General features: G+C 34.3%; 1 protein-coding gene across 2 annotated transcripts in view; it reads left to right on the forward strand.

The window, feature by feature from the left end:
- The window catches only part of BLTP1 (bridge-like lipid transfer protein family member 1), a 193,618-nt gene that overhangs the window by 41,251 nt on the left and 136,307 nt on the right, over positions 1–16,060 (forward strand). For both annotated transcript variants that reach the window (XM_065877169.1, XM_065877170.1), the window contains exons 13-18: positions 1,145–1,262; positions 7,027–7,182; positions 7,445–7,542; positions 10,060–10,238; positions 10,404–10,510; positions 11,523–11,725. In XM_065877169.1, coding sequence (XP_065733241.1) covers positions 1,145–1,262; positions 7,027–7,182; positions 7,445–7,542; positions 10,060–10,238; positions 10,404–10,510; positions 11,523–11,725 — 861 coding nt within the window. The remainder of the gene's footprint in view (positions 1–1,144; positions 1,263–7,026; positions 7,183–7,444; positions 7,543–10,059; positions 10,239–10,403; positions 10,511–11,522; positions 11,726–16,060) is intronic.

Raw genomic sequence — 16,060 nt, forward strand, 5'->3', positions numbered from 1 at the left:
TTCCCAATGCTGTGGACTCCCTTTGGCATCTCTCTGTTGCTCTTCTTTTGGGGGAAATGAATATAAGGCAACACTACATGGGTTTTTGGCCTTTAGAAATGTGAAAAGTTCTCGGTGTATTGTTTTTAAACTTCATTGTATGGCTAGACTAGCTGTCTCCTATGCTGTAAGTAAGATAATTTTTTACTGTATGTTTTCTGGCCCCATCAGATTCTTTCTCAGGGCTTAATAATTCATTGTCCTTTTTTACTTGATGAATAAGGTAAAAGGAAGAAAATCTTATTGATACCCTGAATTGCTCCATATTAGAATAAATATGGAAATGCTCATGATTGAAAACTGCAGGTCAGGAACTCATTAATCAAGCAGATTATTATTTTTTCTCAGGGATGACAGTAATAACAACAATAATAACAAAAGTCACTGCGTAGAATGGCTGATATTTAGAGAGGATTCTTTTATATTAGATGATATCATTAGGTCCTTAATTGCTTGTCTAAACAAGCATATTTATATATGATATATGTAAATTAAGAAGAAAATTTTGCAGTTACCAAGAATATAATGAATACTATAAATATGAATATTCAGCATTTTAATGAATTCCTGAGCTATTGCTGATAAATGGTGCTGTGCAATAACGGTATTCCTGGCCAGGCAGCTCTTGCCTTTGCAGAATTGCCAAGCTTTGGCAGGTGGAATGTACCACAAAGCATCATGTCAGATTTATAACTACTGTGCTGTCAAATAAGAACCGAGGAGGCACTGGGGGCCAGACTTCTGTGTGACAGTATGCATTGCACTCTACCCTGCCTGACCCGAGCCTCTCACTTAACAGATTAGGTTTAAAGAAGAGTTAATGAAGTTGGCTGTTACTCTGTTTAGCTACAGTATCAAAACTGTAGCCTGATTTGTTCTTAAAGTTTTTTGGCCACATCATGGCTTAGTATTTTAAGGAGCTGGATGTAACCATGGATACTGACCTTTAGCCACAGCAATATTAAAACCTCTAAGGGACATTCTGTTTGGCTCAGTAGGAAAATAAGTTTTAATTACTCACCAGTTTGTGCGAGTTCATTTCTAATGCTGTCACACAATGTCATATTTTAACCTCTGACATTTTTACTTAACATTTGATTTGCAGTTTCACATCAATGCCAGCTACCCCCGAATATGGAACATGCCACAGACATGGCAGTGTGAATTAGAGGTTTATAAAGCCACCTACCACTTCATCTTTGCACAGAAGAATTTCTTCACAGGTAATTTTCTAATAAGTATAAATACAATGAGATCTGAGATTTATCATAGTAAACTTGTTTATAGTCAATAAGTTTTGCTTTTAGATTCAACATAGGGACTTGATGACACAATTCATACTTTCTTTTACACTTCTTTTGGGGACAAGTTTATCAAAGGAAAAACTTAAATATACATGTTCTATGCTGTCTTCTAACCCAAACAAGGAAAATATGAACCCAAAATTGAGCTTAGGAGGAAGTGCAAGAACTCATTTTTGTGTCGGTCTAGTGGGGGTAAGTTGGGGAAGATGAATCAGTTTCTTTCTCTTCCTGAATTAGGCATCATTGTGGCTCTACTATTTTGTTTTAGTTAGTAATCCACAGACAGTATATTCAAATAGTCAAATACGTTATTTTTGTATTTGGAGTCCCTACTTAACTCCTTTCTGTTGGCATGTATAATTGAGTTGATGCTGTCATTAGGTGGAAAAAATTCTTTTATTTCTTGCAGCATATTATGATAGCTACTCATTATTTTATGATTATGGGAACATGTGGTCTTAGTCTCTGAATGACATAAATATTGCTACATAAAAATACATTTTTTGAGCCTTTCTGTAAGAAGTTTAGCCAGAGTTGGTCTGCTTTTCTAGGATCAGTGGCTACCCCAGAACTCCTAATATTTGCTTGACTGATTGCTGCATTTATCTGTTCGTCCATCCACCCACCGATCATTTACAAGCATTCTGTGCTGAGTACTAATATTTGTGGGTATAGCAGTCATTAAGATATTCACAGGTTTCCCTGTCCTCACATTACTTACTAGCAATATGATGTTGGCCAAATTTCCTAATTGTTTAAGCTTCAGTTTCCTTATCTGTGAAATAGGGATAACAATTTCTAACCTAATTTTGCTGTTGCTAGAGTTTTGGCCTTTTATAATAATGCCATTACTATAATATATTCAATCATTAGTCTTCTATATTTGTATTTTGCTTTGATCAGGAGCCTTATCGTGGAGATTAGATAGAATGATTCTGTATTTTTGCAGTTGTATAATTCTTCTCCAAGGCTCAAGTCAAGGTCCCAGTAGTAGAAACTTTGACAGAGTCCCTGGCAAGTTAAATTTTTGTCAGTGAAGCTGAATATTGAATAAGTACTACTTAATTCAGATTTATGAAAAAAATAATAGCTAAAACTTACAGTGTGTATTAGTGTCTGTCTCTGTTCTAAGCAGTTTCACATATTAAATCATTAAATCCTCATAAATTCTCTGAGGTCAATTTTATTATCATTATCCTTATTTTACAGATGAGGGCAGTGAGTTACAGAGTGGTTAAGCAATTTGTCTAGGGTTACGCGACTAAGTCAAGCTAGGATTCCAACCCAAATAGTCTGGTTCAAGAATCTGTTTTTATATAGATAGCTTCTTTGCATAGTCTTTTCCTTCTCGCTTAAGATTTTATCATTTCTAACTTTGCTAATCTTTTAAAATAGATTGCAGTTTCTTTCTTTTTAGACTTTTTAAATTATAAAGTATTTATTTAAACTTAAAGCCCAGTGTTTTCAAGCATTCAATACTTCACATTGTTTTTCCTCCAGAATTTCACAATCTCAGACTTTAGCAGTGCCAAGAATACTTGGAGTAGAAGTATAACTTTCTCAAAATTTAAACTTTATTTTGTAGTAGCGCTTACATTTAGACTGAATATTGTATTAGTTAAACAAGTACACATTTCCTAAATTACAATTGTGATTTTTCTTAAATTATTTTCTTTCTCTAATCTTTATGCTTATACCTATTTAACTTCACTTTTTTAGTTATTTTTTTCTAAAATTTATTTGGAGAAATTTAAAAAATATAGAAAGGTACAAAACTTAAGTTCTCATCTCCCAGATTTAACAGCTATAACATTTAGATATATTACTTCTGAAATCTTTCTAGAGTCCTTCAAAAACTTATTTATTCTTTAAAAAAGATACTATCAGAGAGTGATATTAATTTAGCCTTGGAGAGAACATACTTGGTCATAGTGTTTGAATTGCTTTTCTCTTTTCTCAGTTTTACATTTCTCTGTTGACAGATTTTTGCAGAAAATAAATTATCTATTTTGTGTGAGGGAATACCTAATATGCTTCAAGACCCATTCTCATGCCAGTTATTAGTGGGATAAAATTGTTCTTAAGAGATTTCAATGTGGAACAGAGATCTCTTCATGATAAATACAATATAGAGCCTCAGGAATGAAAGATGTAAAACAGGCAAAAGTGGTCTTTACAGGCAATAATGAAATTGACTTAGGTTTACTCTGATAATGGGAGAAGAAAATATAATGGTATTGCAAAGCCCCAGTACCAGGTGATGGACATTTTGTAGGTTGTTGGCCTATCAACTTAATTATAAAGTGAGTTGTAGATGAGTTTTTTCCCAGACTAATATTTAGATTACCAACTTCACAACTTCTAAAATTTTATTATCTAAACGATTAAGGCCGTCATCAAGAAAGTGCTTCCAAATAAATAAATTTATTTGGTAAGACCATCTGGTAATAAGAGCAGCTTTTGGTTTAAAGAGAAATACATATCGGAAGTAGTTTTTGAGGTTCCTAGTAAAGATATTTTGTTACCGTAATTTTTAATATTTGTCAGTAAAGATATTGTATAAGCTGGTAGGGAAACTATATTGCAGAATATACTGATGTTTAGATAAGATATTAAAAAAACTAATAAGACATTAAAATAGAAATTGGCTAAAAACTATAAAATTTTGTTGGTTTCCTTAGATGATTAGTAGATTATTTGAATTTGTGTTTATTTTACTAGCAATTGTAGCTCAGTCTTTTAGGTAGTAGTATGAAGTAGATAAATGCAACCAGCATAAGTTGAGAGTCACTTGTTAATAATGAGTCAAAACAAATATAAGCCATGATCTCAACGCAGAGAGAACTTATAGGGATAGCGCTTATGGGAGTTTATTTATCAGTCTCAAGTATATTGGCATGTGTAGTACTAGACTTAGACAAATAAAACAATACATAACAGTACACACACACACACACACACACACACACACATTGAGTGCAAGCATGAACTTCAAAGCTAACAAATGCATGTAAGACGTGGATACAGAGGAAATCAATACGATCTGAAGATAATTAGAGAAAGTAAGGAAGGACATTAAGATCGGGAATGGTCTTTGTAAATGAACTCAGTAATATTAACTAAAATTTGCATAGTATGTTTTCATACAACATTCCAAAGCATGTTCATTGGTATAATCTTCACAACAACTCTGAAAAGGGATAGCTGTTATTGTTATCCTTGAGTTAACAATGAGGAAATTGAAGAAACATTCAATGACTTGGGCAGACTCATGAAGCTAGTAAGTGGAAGAGATGGTTAAGAACAATTTTTTGACTGTAGTAGACTCTGTACTGTCTCTGTAGTGTCATGCTGTTGTTAAAGATGGTTAGAGTTTTTCTGCAACAAAGAGGTTACCAAAGAGTGTGTTCATTTTAGAAGGGATGAATAGTTTGAGTAAAAGTGCAGAACCAAAAATGTTTATGAGGAAGAAAAGTGTGAAAATCAGCTTGATGAATGGTGAATTTGTATTGTGTAGTTGGCTAATCCCAGAGATGACTTTTGGGCATCTCTTAAGTGCTGAACGCTGTGTTAAAGACTAAAGTTAGATAGTAGGGATGCAGTCAGGTTAGTTAGGTAGGGCGGTATGTAGAAGTAAAATTTTAGAAGTAGGCATAGATACTATAAGGTATGATGAGCTACTGTGATTGCTTGTTAAATGAAATAAAAATATATTTAAAGTAAAATCGTTAAGTGGAAATTTCTGTTCTCTAGTCTTAGAACAGGTTAATAGCCATATATGCCTTTTATCGTTGATATAGTAAAACTGCATCTTACTAAGATTAATTTAAATTGTTATTAAAATTTGATATCAAATGTATTATTTTGCTATTTTATCAAGAGATGAGTCTAATATATGTGCACAAGTTTCTGTACATTGCAGCTACATTTTAAATGAGTTCATATGATATTTGACATCTGATTTCATTACTGAATCTAATATTTTTCAGTTTAAAGATATCCTTTAAAATTCAAAGGAAACTACTTTAAATATTTAATTATTTTTGCCTATTATTTTCCTTAGAATATCTTTAATACTAAGTGCTACTGTTTGTGGAGTGCTTATCTGGTGGCAGTTTCTGTGCTAAAAGTTCACATATATCATCTAAATTCTCACAATAAGTCTGTGAAGTTGTCCCCATTTTGTAAAAGAGAAAACCGACAGCATTTCAGTCATTTGTTCAAGATTATGTAACTAGTAAAATGATAAAGCCACAATTTAAACCCAGGACTGTCTGGTTGTCAGAATTTGTGCTATAACAATGGTACTTGTAGTTGTTTCCCTCTCTCAAATACACAAAGTTCTGATTTTATAGCACTGTTGTTATGTACTGTGAGTATACAAAGATGAGCTTGACACCTTTTAGGAGGAGACCATTTACTGAAGGACATCATTGCTGGGAGTATACAGTGCATGCAATAATGTGAATGCCAGAGGAAAAGTAGAGGAACGCACTGTGATAGAGCAGGGCTAACATCTTTATGTAAAGACTTTTTGCCTATTGAGGTTAAAAAAAAAAAATTGAGGTATGAAAGGATAAGCAGACTAAGAACTATGAACTATGAGCAGACTATGAACACAATTTTAAAAAACAACACTTAAACCAACAAATCAGCAATACAGTAAATCAGCAATCAACAAATATGACTGACTATAATTCTAAGGCCAAGTCTTTGTTTTGTTCACATTGTATTCCCACAGTCTAAAACAGAGTCTGGGACACAGTAGACATTCTGTACGTATTTGTTTTGTGAATAAAACAATGCGAATAATGTTCAACCCTACTTGTAATTAAGAAATTCAATTAAAGTGAGAGAGCATTTTTCAATTACCAATTATCAAGCCGCATCACCCCCACTCCCGGCCCGCCCCCCCAAAAAATATAGAGAAAGGGAGAGAGGTAGAAAGAAATATAATGCAGGAGCAGGTACAGTGAAATGGATAGTTGACCATACATTTCTAATAGGAGCATAAATGGATCTACTACTCTTGGAAAGCAGTTTTGTGATTTATAATAGCCTTAAAAAAATTCATAAACTTTGACCTAGCAAATCCATATTTTAAATCTATCCTGAGAAAATAATCCTGAATATGTAAAATATCTTGCATGAAAATATACATGATAACATTATATATAACAGAAATTTTAAGAAAGTCTAAATATCCAAGTACAGTAAATGGTTAAGTAAATCTTTGCGAATCTTTTTAATGAACAAAATTTTTGTTAATGTGTACGAAATAACATGGCAAAATTTTGAGTTCAATGAAAAAAGTAACATAACTTGTACATCTAGGGTAGTGTAAAAATCTACATAGAAAAAAGAACTAGGATGAGATATATCCACAATGTTATGTATTTTGGTAACAGAATATCAGGTAATTTTTTTTTCCTCTTCTGAAGTTTCTTTAAAAACGTAATAGGTATATGAAATGCATAAAAGTTTTCTTATTTGGAACTGTGATTAGTAAGTAAGCATTTTTACTGTCAAATCATTTAGCTACATCTTAATCAGCTTTTTAATATCTTTGTATAGAAGTTCTTTTTAGATAACAATAGGAAACTTTTTGGTGTTAGAATATTTTTATTTTGTTTTCTGAATTTCAATTAATTTTACATTCTGTCTCCTACTGCAATAATTTTAGATTTAATTCAAGACTGGTCAAGTGATAGTGCTCCAGACATTTTTTCATTTGTTCCATATACATGGAATTTTAAAATCATGTTTCATCAATTTGAAATGATTTGGGCAGCTAATCAGCACAATTGGATTGACTGTTCCACTAAACAACAGGAAAATGGTAAGTACTTTTTAAAAATTAGGTTAGTATTCTGTTCATTAAGACAAATACCAGCAAAGAACTGGTATTGATTTTTATAGTTTTAATAGATACTAGAATTGATCTTCTTTTCCATTGTCTTATAAGACTCTCAGAGAACTATTTCAGAATTTGTATTACACTAAGCATATTAAATTTAATTTTGTTTAGGTGTATATTTAAGGCAGTTTTTGTTGAAAATTTTTTTGAAATTAAAAGTAAATTTATTTATTTATTTTTGCAGTGTACCTGGCAGCCTGTGGGGAAACACTAAACATTGATTTCTCTTTGCCGTTTACGGACTTTGTTCCAGCTACATGTAATACCAAGTTCTCTTTAAGAGTACGTATAATTGGATGTATTGTTTATTCCACAAGGTTTATTAGTAAGTTTGATTTCCCAGCACTTACCTTTACTCTCTCCTGCCCATCCTGTTGCCACCTTGAAGTATTTTGGTTTTCCACCATTGTTCACTAACTTCAGTGGCACAGAATTGCCTGTTTCTTTTTTGTAGTTAACTGTAATATTCTGCCTTTCCCCTAAGTTCCCCAAGTTCCCCTAAGAAGTTGGGCAGTAACTTGAAAAGATATGTGTACCCCAGTGTTCATAGCAGCATTGTTTACGATAGCCAAGATATGGAAGTGACCTCAGTGCCCATTGACAGATGAATGGATAAAGAAGACGTGATATATATACTCACTGGAGTATTACTCAGCCGTAAAAAAGAATGAGACCTTGCCATTTATGACGTGGATGACTGGAGGGGTATTATGCTTAGTGAAATAAGTCAAACAGAGAAAGACAAATACTGTATGTTTTCACTTATATTTGGAATCTAAAAAGCAAAACAAATGAACAGATAGATAAAACAGATAAAACAGAAATGGACTTCCAGATACAGAAAACAAACTAGTGGTAACCAGAGTGGGGAGGGGAAGGAGGAGAGATAAAGTAGGTGAAGGAGATTAAGAGAGATAAACTACCAGTTATAAAATAAGTCATGGGGATGTAATGTACTGGGAATATAGTCAATATTTTATAATAACTTTGTATTGATATAGCATGTAATCCATAAAAACACTGAATTGTGTTATATGACTGAAATGAATATAATATTGTAAATCAACTATACTTCTATTAAAAAAAAAAGCTGGGCAAAAAAATAAAATAATTCCTTGAGTCGATTATTTTGTTAGAGCTCATTTCTGACCTCTGTGACTAATCTATATGTTCTCTTTAGAACTTATTCTAGCTCTAATATTAGTCTGTGAACTGGATTTTACATTTCTCTATACAGTTGATGAACAATGTGGAGGTTAGGGACGCTGACCCTCCCTGCCATCATAAATTCATGTGCAACTTAGAGTCAGTTCTCCTTATATCCTCCATATCCTTGGTTCCTCTATCTGAGGTTCAGCATCTGCAGATTCAACCAACCACAGATTGTGTAGGACTGTAATATTTACTGTTGAAAAAACATCCATGTGTAAGTGGCCTGTGCAGTTCAAACCTGTGTTGTTCAAGGGTCAGCTGTATTTCATTCCTAATTTTAACGATGAATTCAATGAATAAACCCCGTGATCCAAAAGCCAGCTCTTAGGAGTTCAGAATTCATGGTACACCTAACTTTAAGGTATACAATCATTAGTAGTTGTAGTATTGATGGAGGTTATGAAGGTAAAAAATAGCAACAATAATAAGAGCAGCCAGCAAGTATTAACATCTACTTTGTGCCAGACACTTCTCCAAGTGCTTTATGTGTAGTAACTCATTTATTCATTCTCAGAACAACCCTCTTGAAGTAGTTGTTGTTATTATCTGCATTTACAGAAACTGAGGAGGCAAGTTTATGTAACTTGTCATATAGCTAGTGAGTGGCCAAGTTAGAATTCGAGCCCAGGCAGTATAGTTTAGGGCTCCACTCTTTTAACCGCCCCACTGTGCTGCCTGTTAAGAAACCAAGCATCAAAATGAGCAAAGATTCAGGGACCTATAAGGAAAACAAGTGAAACTCAGTGAAGATTCTTTGATATAATTCTTACAAGGCAGTTGAGGAACCAAGACTTACTAGAATCAAAATAGACAATCATATTTTTAAAATACAGAACATATTCCACCTAAGCTTATATTAGCTGAGTTTTAATTTTTTTTTACTGAGTTACATGCAAAATATCCAAGGAAATCCATGGAAGATAACTTTCTTACTGTTTTCTAGAAACTGTGCTGTTAATTTCCCTGATTTTTTTTTTTACTTTCTTTTTCTTAGAGATTTTATTTTTATTATTATCTTTTTTAAAAAAGGTTAATTAATTAATTTGTTATTTTTGGCAGTGTTGGGTCTTCGTTGCTGTGCGTGGGCTTTCTCTAGTTGTGGAGAGCAGGGGCTACTCTTTGTTGTGGTGCACGGGCTTCTCATTGCGGTGGCTTCTCTTATTGTGGAACACGGGCCCTAGGTGCGTGAGCTTCAGTAGTTGTGGCACTCAGGCTCTGTAGTTGTGGCTCGCAGGCCCTAGAGCACAGGCTCAGTAGTTGTGGCACACAGGCTTAGTTGCTCCGTGGCATGTGGGATCTTCCTGGACCAGGGCTTGAACCCATGTCCCCTGAATTGGCAGGCGGATTCTTAACCACTGCGCCACCAGGGAAGTCCCTTTCTTGACTTTCTAAGCAGAATTTAGTTTCAGTCAGTGTAAGATCTTATTCCAGTTACTTACCTGATTATTCAATGTAAAACCTGCCTTTTCAAATTTATGTTTATTTTCTGTTTAATTGATTATTATAGATAAGCTTCCCTGTAAATAGTAACCTAACAAATTTATGTACCTATTTTGTTACTTTGGGTTATTATAAATTATCTTTTAGGGAGAAGATGTTGATCTTCATTTGTTTCTACCAGATTGCCACCCTAGTAAATATTCATTATTTATGCTGGTAAAGAATTGCCACCCAAATAAAATGACTCATGATACTGGTATTCCTGCTGAATGTCAAAGTGGCCAGAAAACAGTGAAACCAAAATGGCGGAACATTACTCAAGAAAAGTAAGTACTTAATGTTAGTGATCTAAGTATTTTGTGTTTATGTGGAGAAATTACTCTTCTAATTCTTTAAAAGAATGACAGTAAAATTTGATTATCTATAACTGGTGCCTGTATACAATCAAAGGAATAAGTACCAGACTAGAAACTTTATTTTTATCTTCAAAGGGCTGGTTGGGTTGAATGCTGGACTGTCCCAAGTGTCATGCTTACAATTGATTACACATGGCATCCAATTTATCCACAAAAAGCAGATGAACAGCTAAAACAGTCATGTAAGTGTTTTCATATAATTTGTACGTTGAAATATCTAGTGTTATAATTGATAAACATCGAAGATACAAGGAGAAATTAAAAATATTTGGAAATGCATCTATTGGCAATTTTATACATTTAAAATCTTTTAAGGATTTTGGTATAATTACAGCTAACTTTCATTGAGCATTTACTATATATCAAGTACTATATCAAATACTATATATATCAAATACTAGGCCAAGCTGTTGCCTGGTTTACTTTGTCTCATTTAACTCTTCAAGCAACTCTGTGAGATAGATGTTATAATTATTATTGTCATTGTAGAGTTGAGGAAATATGCTCAGAGAAAGTAAGTAATTTTCTCAAGGTCTGCTGAGCTAGAAGAAGCAGAGCTGGAGTATGAAGTTAGGTATATGTAAATCTATATATTTAAAGCGCTTGATTTTGTGAAATGTTAGTTTCTTTAATGCATTTTGACAACTGTTATATCATTTATAGTTTACCTGAGGCTTAAGTGCTGCTTTATTTGGATCCAAAGTGGAATTAGAGTCAAGTGATATTTCCTGTGTATTTTTCCAGTGAGTTCAGTTTTTAAGAATAGTTTTTGTAACTTTCTCATATGTATATGTTGATAATGTCACACTGCGTTTGAATAGCTGTTTATGTGAAAGTAACTTCATAGTTTAATGCCTAAGTATAGTTAAAGCCTAATTGTGACCCAGATTTACAGTATGTTGACAGAACTTGATGAGAATGTTGCCTTTGTTAATGGGAACTTTTCATCGATTTTTTTAAGTTTGATTTATGTATTTTTATACATATTTCAATGAAGTCCATACTTTATTGCATTCTTAACTATTAATCTTTCAGGTTTGTTTTCATTATATACTACAGATACTTTAGCAGCAATAGTTGCTTTCATATTTGCAAAATAGAATTTCTTAGTGACTAGTTCTTTGAAGAACTTTTAAGAGGTGCTTTCCTCCCTCACCCCTCAAACATTATTCTTTTTTCCTCAATTTATTCCAGTGTCAGAAATGGAAGAAACAATGCTATCTGTATTAAGGCCATCCCAGAAAACAGACAGAGTTGTTTCTTCTCCCTCTACTTCACGTCCACCTATTGATCCCTCAGAACTTCCACCTGATAAACTTCATGTAGAAATGGAACTTTCTCCAGATTCTCAGATAACTCTCTATGGACCTCTATTAAATGCCTTTCTATGTATAAAGGTAAGATTTAAAAGAACCTCCATTTTTTTTTTTTTTTTTTTTTTTTTTTTGCGGTATGCGGACCTCTCACTGTTGTGGCCTCTCCCGTATGGATCATAGGCTCTGAACGCGCAGGCTCAGCGGCCATGGCTCCCGGGCCCAGCCGCTCCGCGGCATGTGGGATCTTCCCGGACCAGGGCACGAACCCGTGTCCCCTTCATCGGCAGGCAGACTCTCAACCACTGCGCCCCCAGGGAAGCCCTAATATCAGTTTGAATACTACTAGAGAAGTATTAACTCTGTTTTTGCATTACCACATGTACATTGGACCTCAATATTTTTTTTTTTTTTTTTTTTTTTTTTTTTTTTTTTATGCGTTACGCGGGCCTCTCACTGCTGTGGCCTCTCCCGTTGCGGAGGACAGGCTCCGGACGCGCAGGCTCAGCGGCCATGGCTCACGGGCCCAGCCGCTCCGCGGCATGTGGGATCTTCCCAGACCGGGGCACGAACCCGTGTCCCCTGCATCGGCAGGCGGACTCTCAACCACTGCGCCACCAGGGAAGCCCTCAATATTTTTAACTAAAAAAATTACATAGTAATACATAAACAAAAAAAAGAGGACTATAACAAAGAACACAGAGAAAGAAAGACATACCTTTGTTTTAGACTTCTTTATAAATTCTGTTCCATATATGTTACCCATGTTGGTAGTTTATTATGTTTTGATGCAGACTGTGCATTACAGACTTTACAACAACTTTTTAGTAGTGTCAGAAGTTTGTTGTGCTAAATATTTGTATTTATATTCATCAAGTTAATTCAGAACTTGTATGAAGTGTCTACTGAAACAAATTTAAAAGTTTTAAGTTTTGACATATTTTATAAAATAACTTCTAACCCAGTGAACTCTCTGCTTCCTTTTATTAGGAATATATGTCACACGTAACTCTCTAAGTTGTTTTTTTGTTTGTTTGTTTGTTTATTTTTGGCTTAGTGTCATGCTGACATGGAGATGTAATCCTGTCTTAAATCCTGTCTTAAATGTTTTTTCATTAGTTTTAATGTATAACTTATGTTCTACTTAGTGTTAGAACTTTAAAACTTTCTGGAAGTTAGGTTTGACACATGTATTATGTATGCATGTATATATAAAAGAAAACAGAGAATACAAAAACTCACGTAACTGAGATTATATTTTTCTTAGTTATTGAAATTAAACATCAAGAAATTCTAAAGGATACATCACTAGAAAAAAAAATTGCCCTGTGTTTATTTGACTGTAAAACTGACTTCCACAAAATCCCCAATAGAAACTAGGCCTGGCATTATTATTACAAAGAATGCTAAGAAGAGTATTTAGTGAATGTGCATTGTAATTTATGAGGACATTTTATGGAAATGAGAGGTCTTCTGAAGATGTAGACTACATAGCAACTCTAAGTGTCAGGCCAAAGTCCTTTCAGTAATATTAAAACTTCATATTATTTCTTATGTTGCGGACATAAGGTTGGATAACAGTACCCCTTATATTACTTTTATGAATTGACTTCTGTTAGTCTTACTACATTTATTCTTTTTTTCTTGATTTTTGTACATTTTATATATATGCTCTATTTTATTTTTACATCTTTATTGGAGTATAATTGCTTTACAATGGTGTGTTAGTTTCTGCTTTATAACAAAGTGAATCAGTTATACATATACATATGTTCCCATATCTCTTCCCTCTTGCATCTCCCTCCCTCCCACCCTCCCTATCACACCCCTCTAGGTGGTCACAAAGCACCGAGCTACTCTCCCTGTGCTATGCGGCTGCTTCCCACTAGCTATCTATTTTAATTTTGGTAGTGTATATATGTCCATGCCACTCTCTCACTTTGTCACAGCTTGCCCTTCCTGCTCCCCATATCCTAAAGTCCATTCTCTAGTAGGTCTGTGTCTTTATTCCTGTCTTACCCCTATGTTCTTCATGACATTTTTTTCCCCTTAGATTTCATATATATGTGTTAGCAAACATTGTTTGTCTTTCTCTTTCTGACTTACTTCACTCTGTATGACAGACTCTAGTTCCATCCACCTCACTACAAATAACTCAATTTCGTTTCTTTTTATGGCTGAGTAATATTCCATTGTATATATATGCCACATCTTCTTTCTCCATTCATCCGATGATGGACACTTAGGTTGTTTCCATCTCCTGGCTATTGTAAATAGAGCTGCAATGAACATTTTGGTACATGACTCTATTTGAATTATGGTTTTCTCAGGGTATATGCCCAGTAGTGGGATTGTTGGGTCATATGGTAGTTCTATTTGTAGTTTTTTAGGGAACCTCCATACTGTTCTCCATAGTGGCTTTACCAGTTTACATTCCCATCAGCAGTGCAAGAGTGTTCCCTTTTCTCCACACCCTCTCCAGCATTTACTGTTTGTAGATTTTTTGATGCTGGCCATTCTGACTGGTGTGAGATGATATCTCATTGTAGTTTTGATTTGCATTTCTCTAATGATTAATGATGTTGAACATTCTTTCATGTGTTTGTAGGCAATCTGTATGTCTTCTTTGGAGAAATGTCTATTTAGGTCTTCTGCCCATTTTTGGATTGGGTTGTTTGTTTTTTTATCATTGAACTGCATGAGCTGCTTGTAAATTTTGGAGATTAATCCTTTGTCAGTTGCTTAACTTGCCAATATTTTCTCCCATTCTGAGGGTTGTCTTTTTGTCTTGTTTATGGTTTCCTTTGCTGAGAAAAAGCTTTGAAGCTTCATTAGGTCCCATTTGTTTATTTTTGTTTTTATTTCCATTTCTTTAGGAGGTGGGTCAAAAAGGATCTTGCTGTGATTTATGTCATAGAGTGTTCTGCCTATGTTTTCCTCTAAGAATTTGATAGTATCTGGCCTTACATTTAGGTCTTTAATCCATTTTGAGTTTATTTTTGTGTATGGTATTAGGGAGTGTTATAATCTCATACTTTTATATGTACCTGTCCAGTTTTCTCAGCACCACTTATTGAAGAGGCTGTCCTGTCTGCATTGTACATTCCTGCCTCCTTTATCAAAGAGAAGGTGACCATATGTGCATGGGTTTATCTCTGGGCTTTCTATCCTGTTCCACTGAGCTATATTCCTCTTTTTGTGGCAGTACCATACTGTCTTGATTACTGTAGCTTTGTAGTATAGTCTCAAGGCAGGGAGCCTGATTCCTCCAGCTCCGTTTTTCATTCTCAAGATGACTTTGGCTATTCAGGGTCTTTTGTGTTTCCATACAAATTGTGAAATTTTTTGTTCTAGTTCTGTGAAAAATGCCATTTGTAGTTTGATAGGGATTGCATTGAATCTGTAGATTGCTGTAGATAGTAGAGACATTTTCACATTGTTGATTCTTCCAATCCAAGAACATGGTATATCTCTCCATCTATTTGTATCATCTTTAATTTCTTTCATCAGTGTCTTATAATTTTCTGCATACAGGTCTTTTGTCTCTTTAGGTAGGTTTATTCCTGGATATTTTATTCTTTTTGTTGGAATCATAAATGGGAGTGTTTTCTTAATTTCACTTTCAGATTTTTCATCATTAGTGTATAGGAATGCAAGAGATTTCTGTGCATTAATTTTGTATCCTGCTACTTTACCAAATTCATTGATTAGCTCAAGTAGTTTTCTGCTAGCATCTTTAGGATTCTCTCTATATAGTATCATGTCACCTGAAAACAGTGGCAACTTTACTTCTTTTCCGATTTGGATTCCTTTTATTTCCTTTACTTCTCTGATTGCTGTGGCTAAAACTTCCAAAGCTATGTTGGATAAGAGTGGTGAGAGTGGGCAACCTTGTCTTCTTCCTGATCTTAGTGGAAATGATTTCAGTATTTCACCATTGAGGACGACGTTGGCTGTGGGTTTGTCATATATGGCCTTTATTATGTTGAGGAAAGTTCCCTCTATGCCTACTTTCTGCAGGGTTTTTATCATAAATGGGTGTTGAATTTTGTCAAAAACTTTCTCTGCATCTATTGAGATGATCATATGGTTTTTCTCCTTCAATTTTTAATATGGTGTATCATGTTGATTGATTTGCGTATATGGAAGAATCCTTGCATTCCTGGAATAAACCCCACTTGATCATGGTGTATGGTCCTTTTAATGTGCTGTTGGATTCTGTTTGCTAGTATTTTGTTGAAGATTTTTGCATCTATGTTCATCAGTGATATTGGCCTGTAGTTTTCTTTCTTTGTAACATCTTTGTCTGGTTTTGGTATCAGGGTGATGGTGGCCTCGTAGGATGAGTTTGGGAGTGTTCCTCCCTTTGCTATATTTTGGGAGAGTTTGAGAAGGATAGGTGTTAGCTCTTCTCTAAAT

Source organism: Phocoena phocoena, chromosome 5 (genome assembly GCF_963924675.1).
Source record: "Phocoena phocoena chromosome 5, mPhoPho1.1, whole genome shotgun sequence".
Taxonomy (NCBI): Eukaryota; Metazoa; Chordata; class Mammalia; order Artiodactyla; family Phocoenidae; genus Phocoena; species Phocoena phocoena.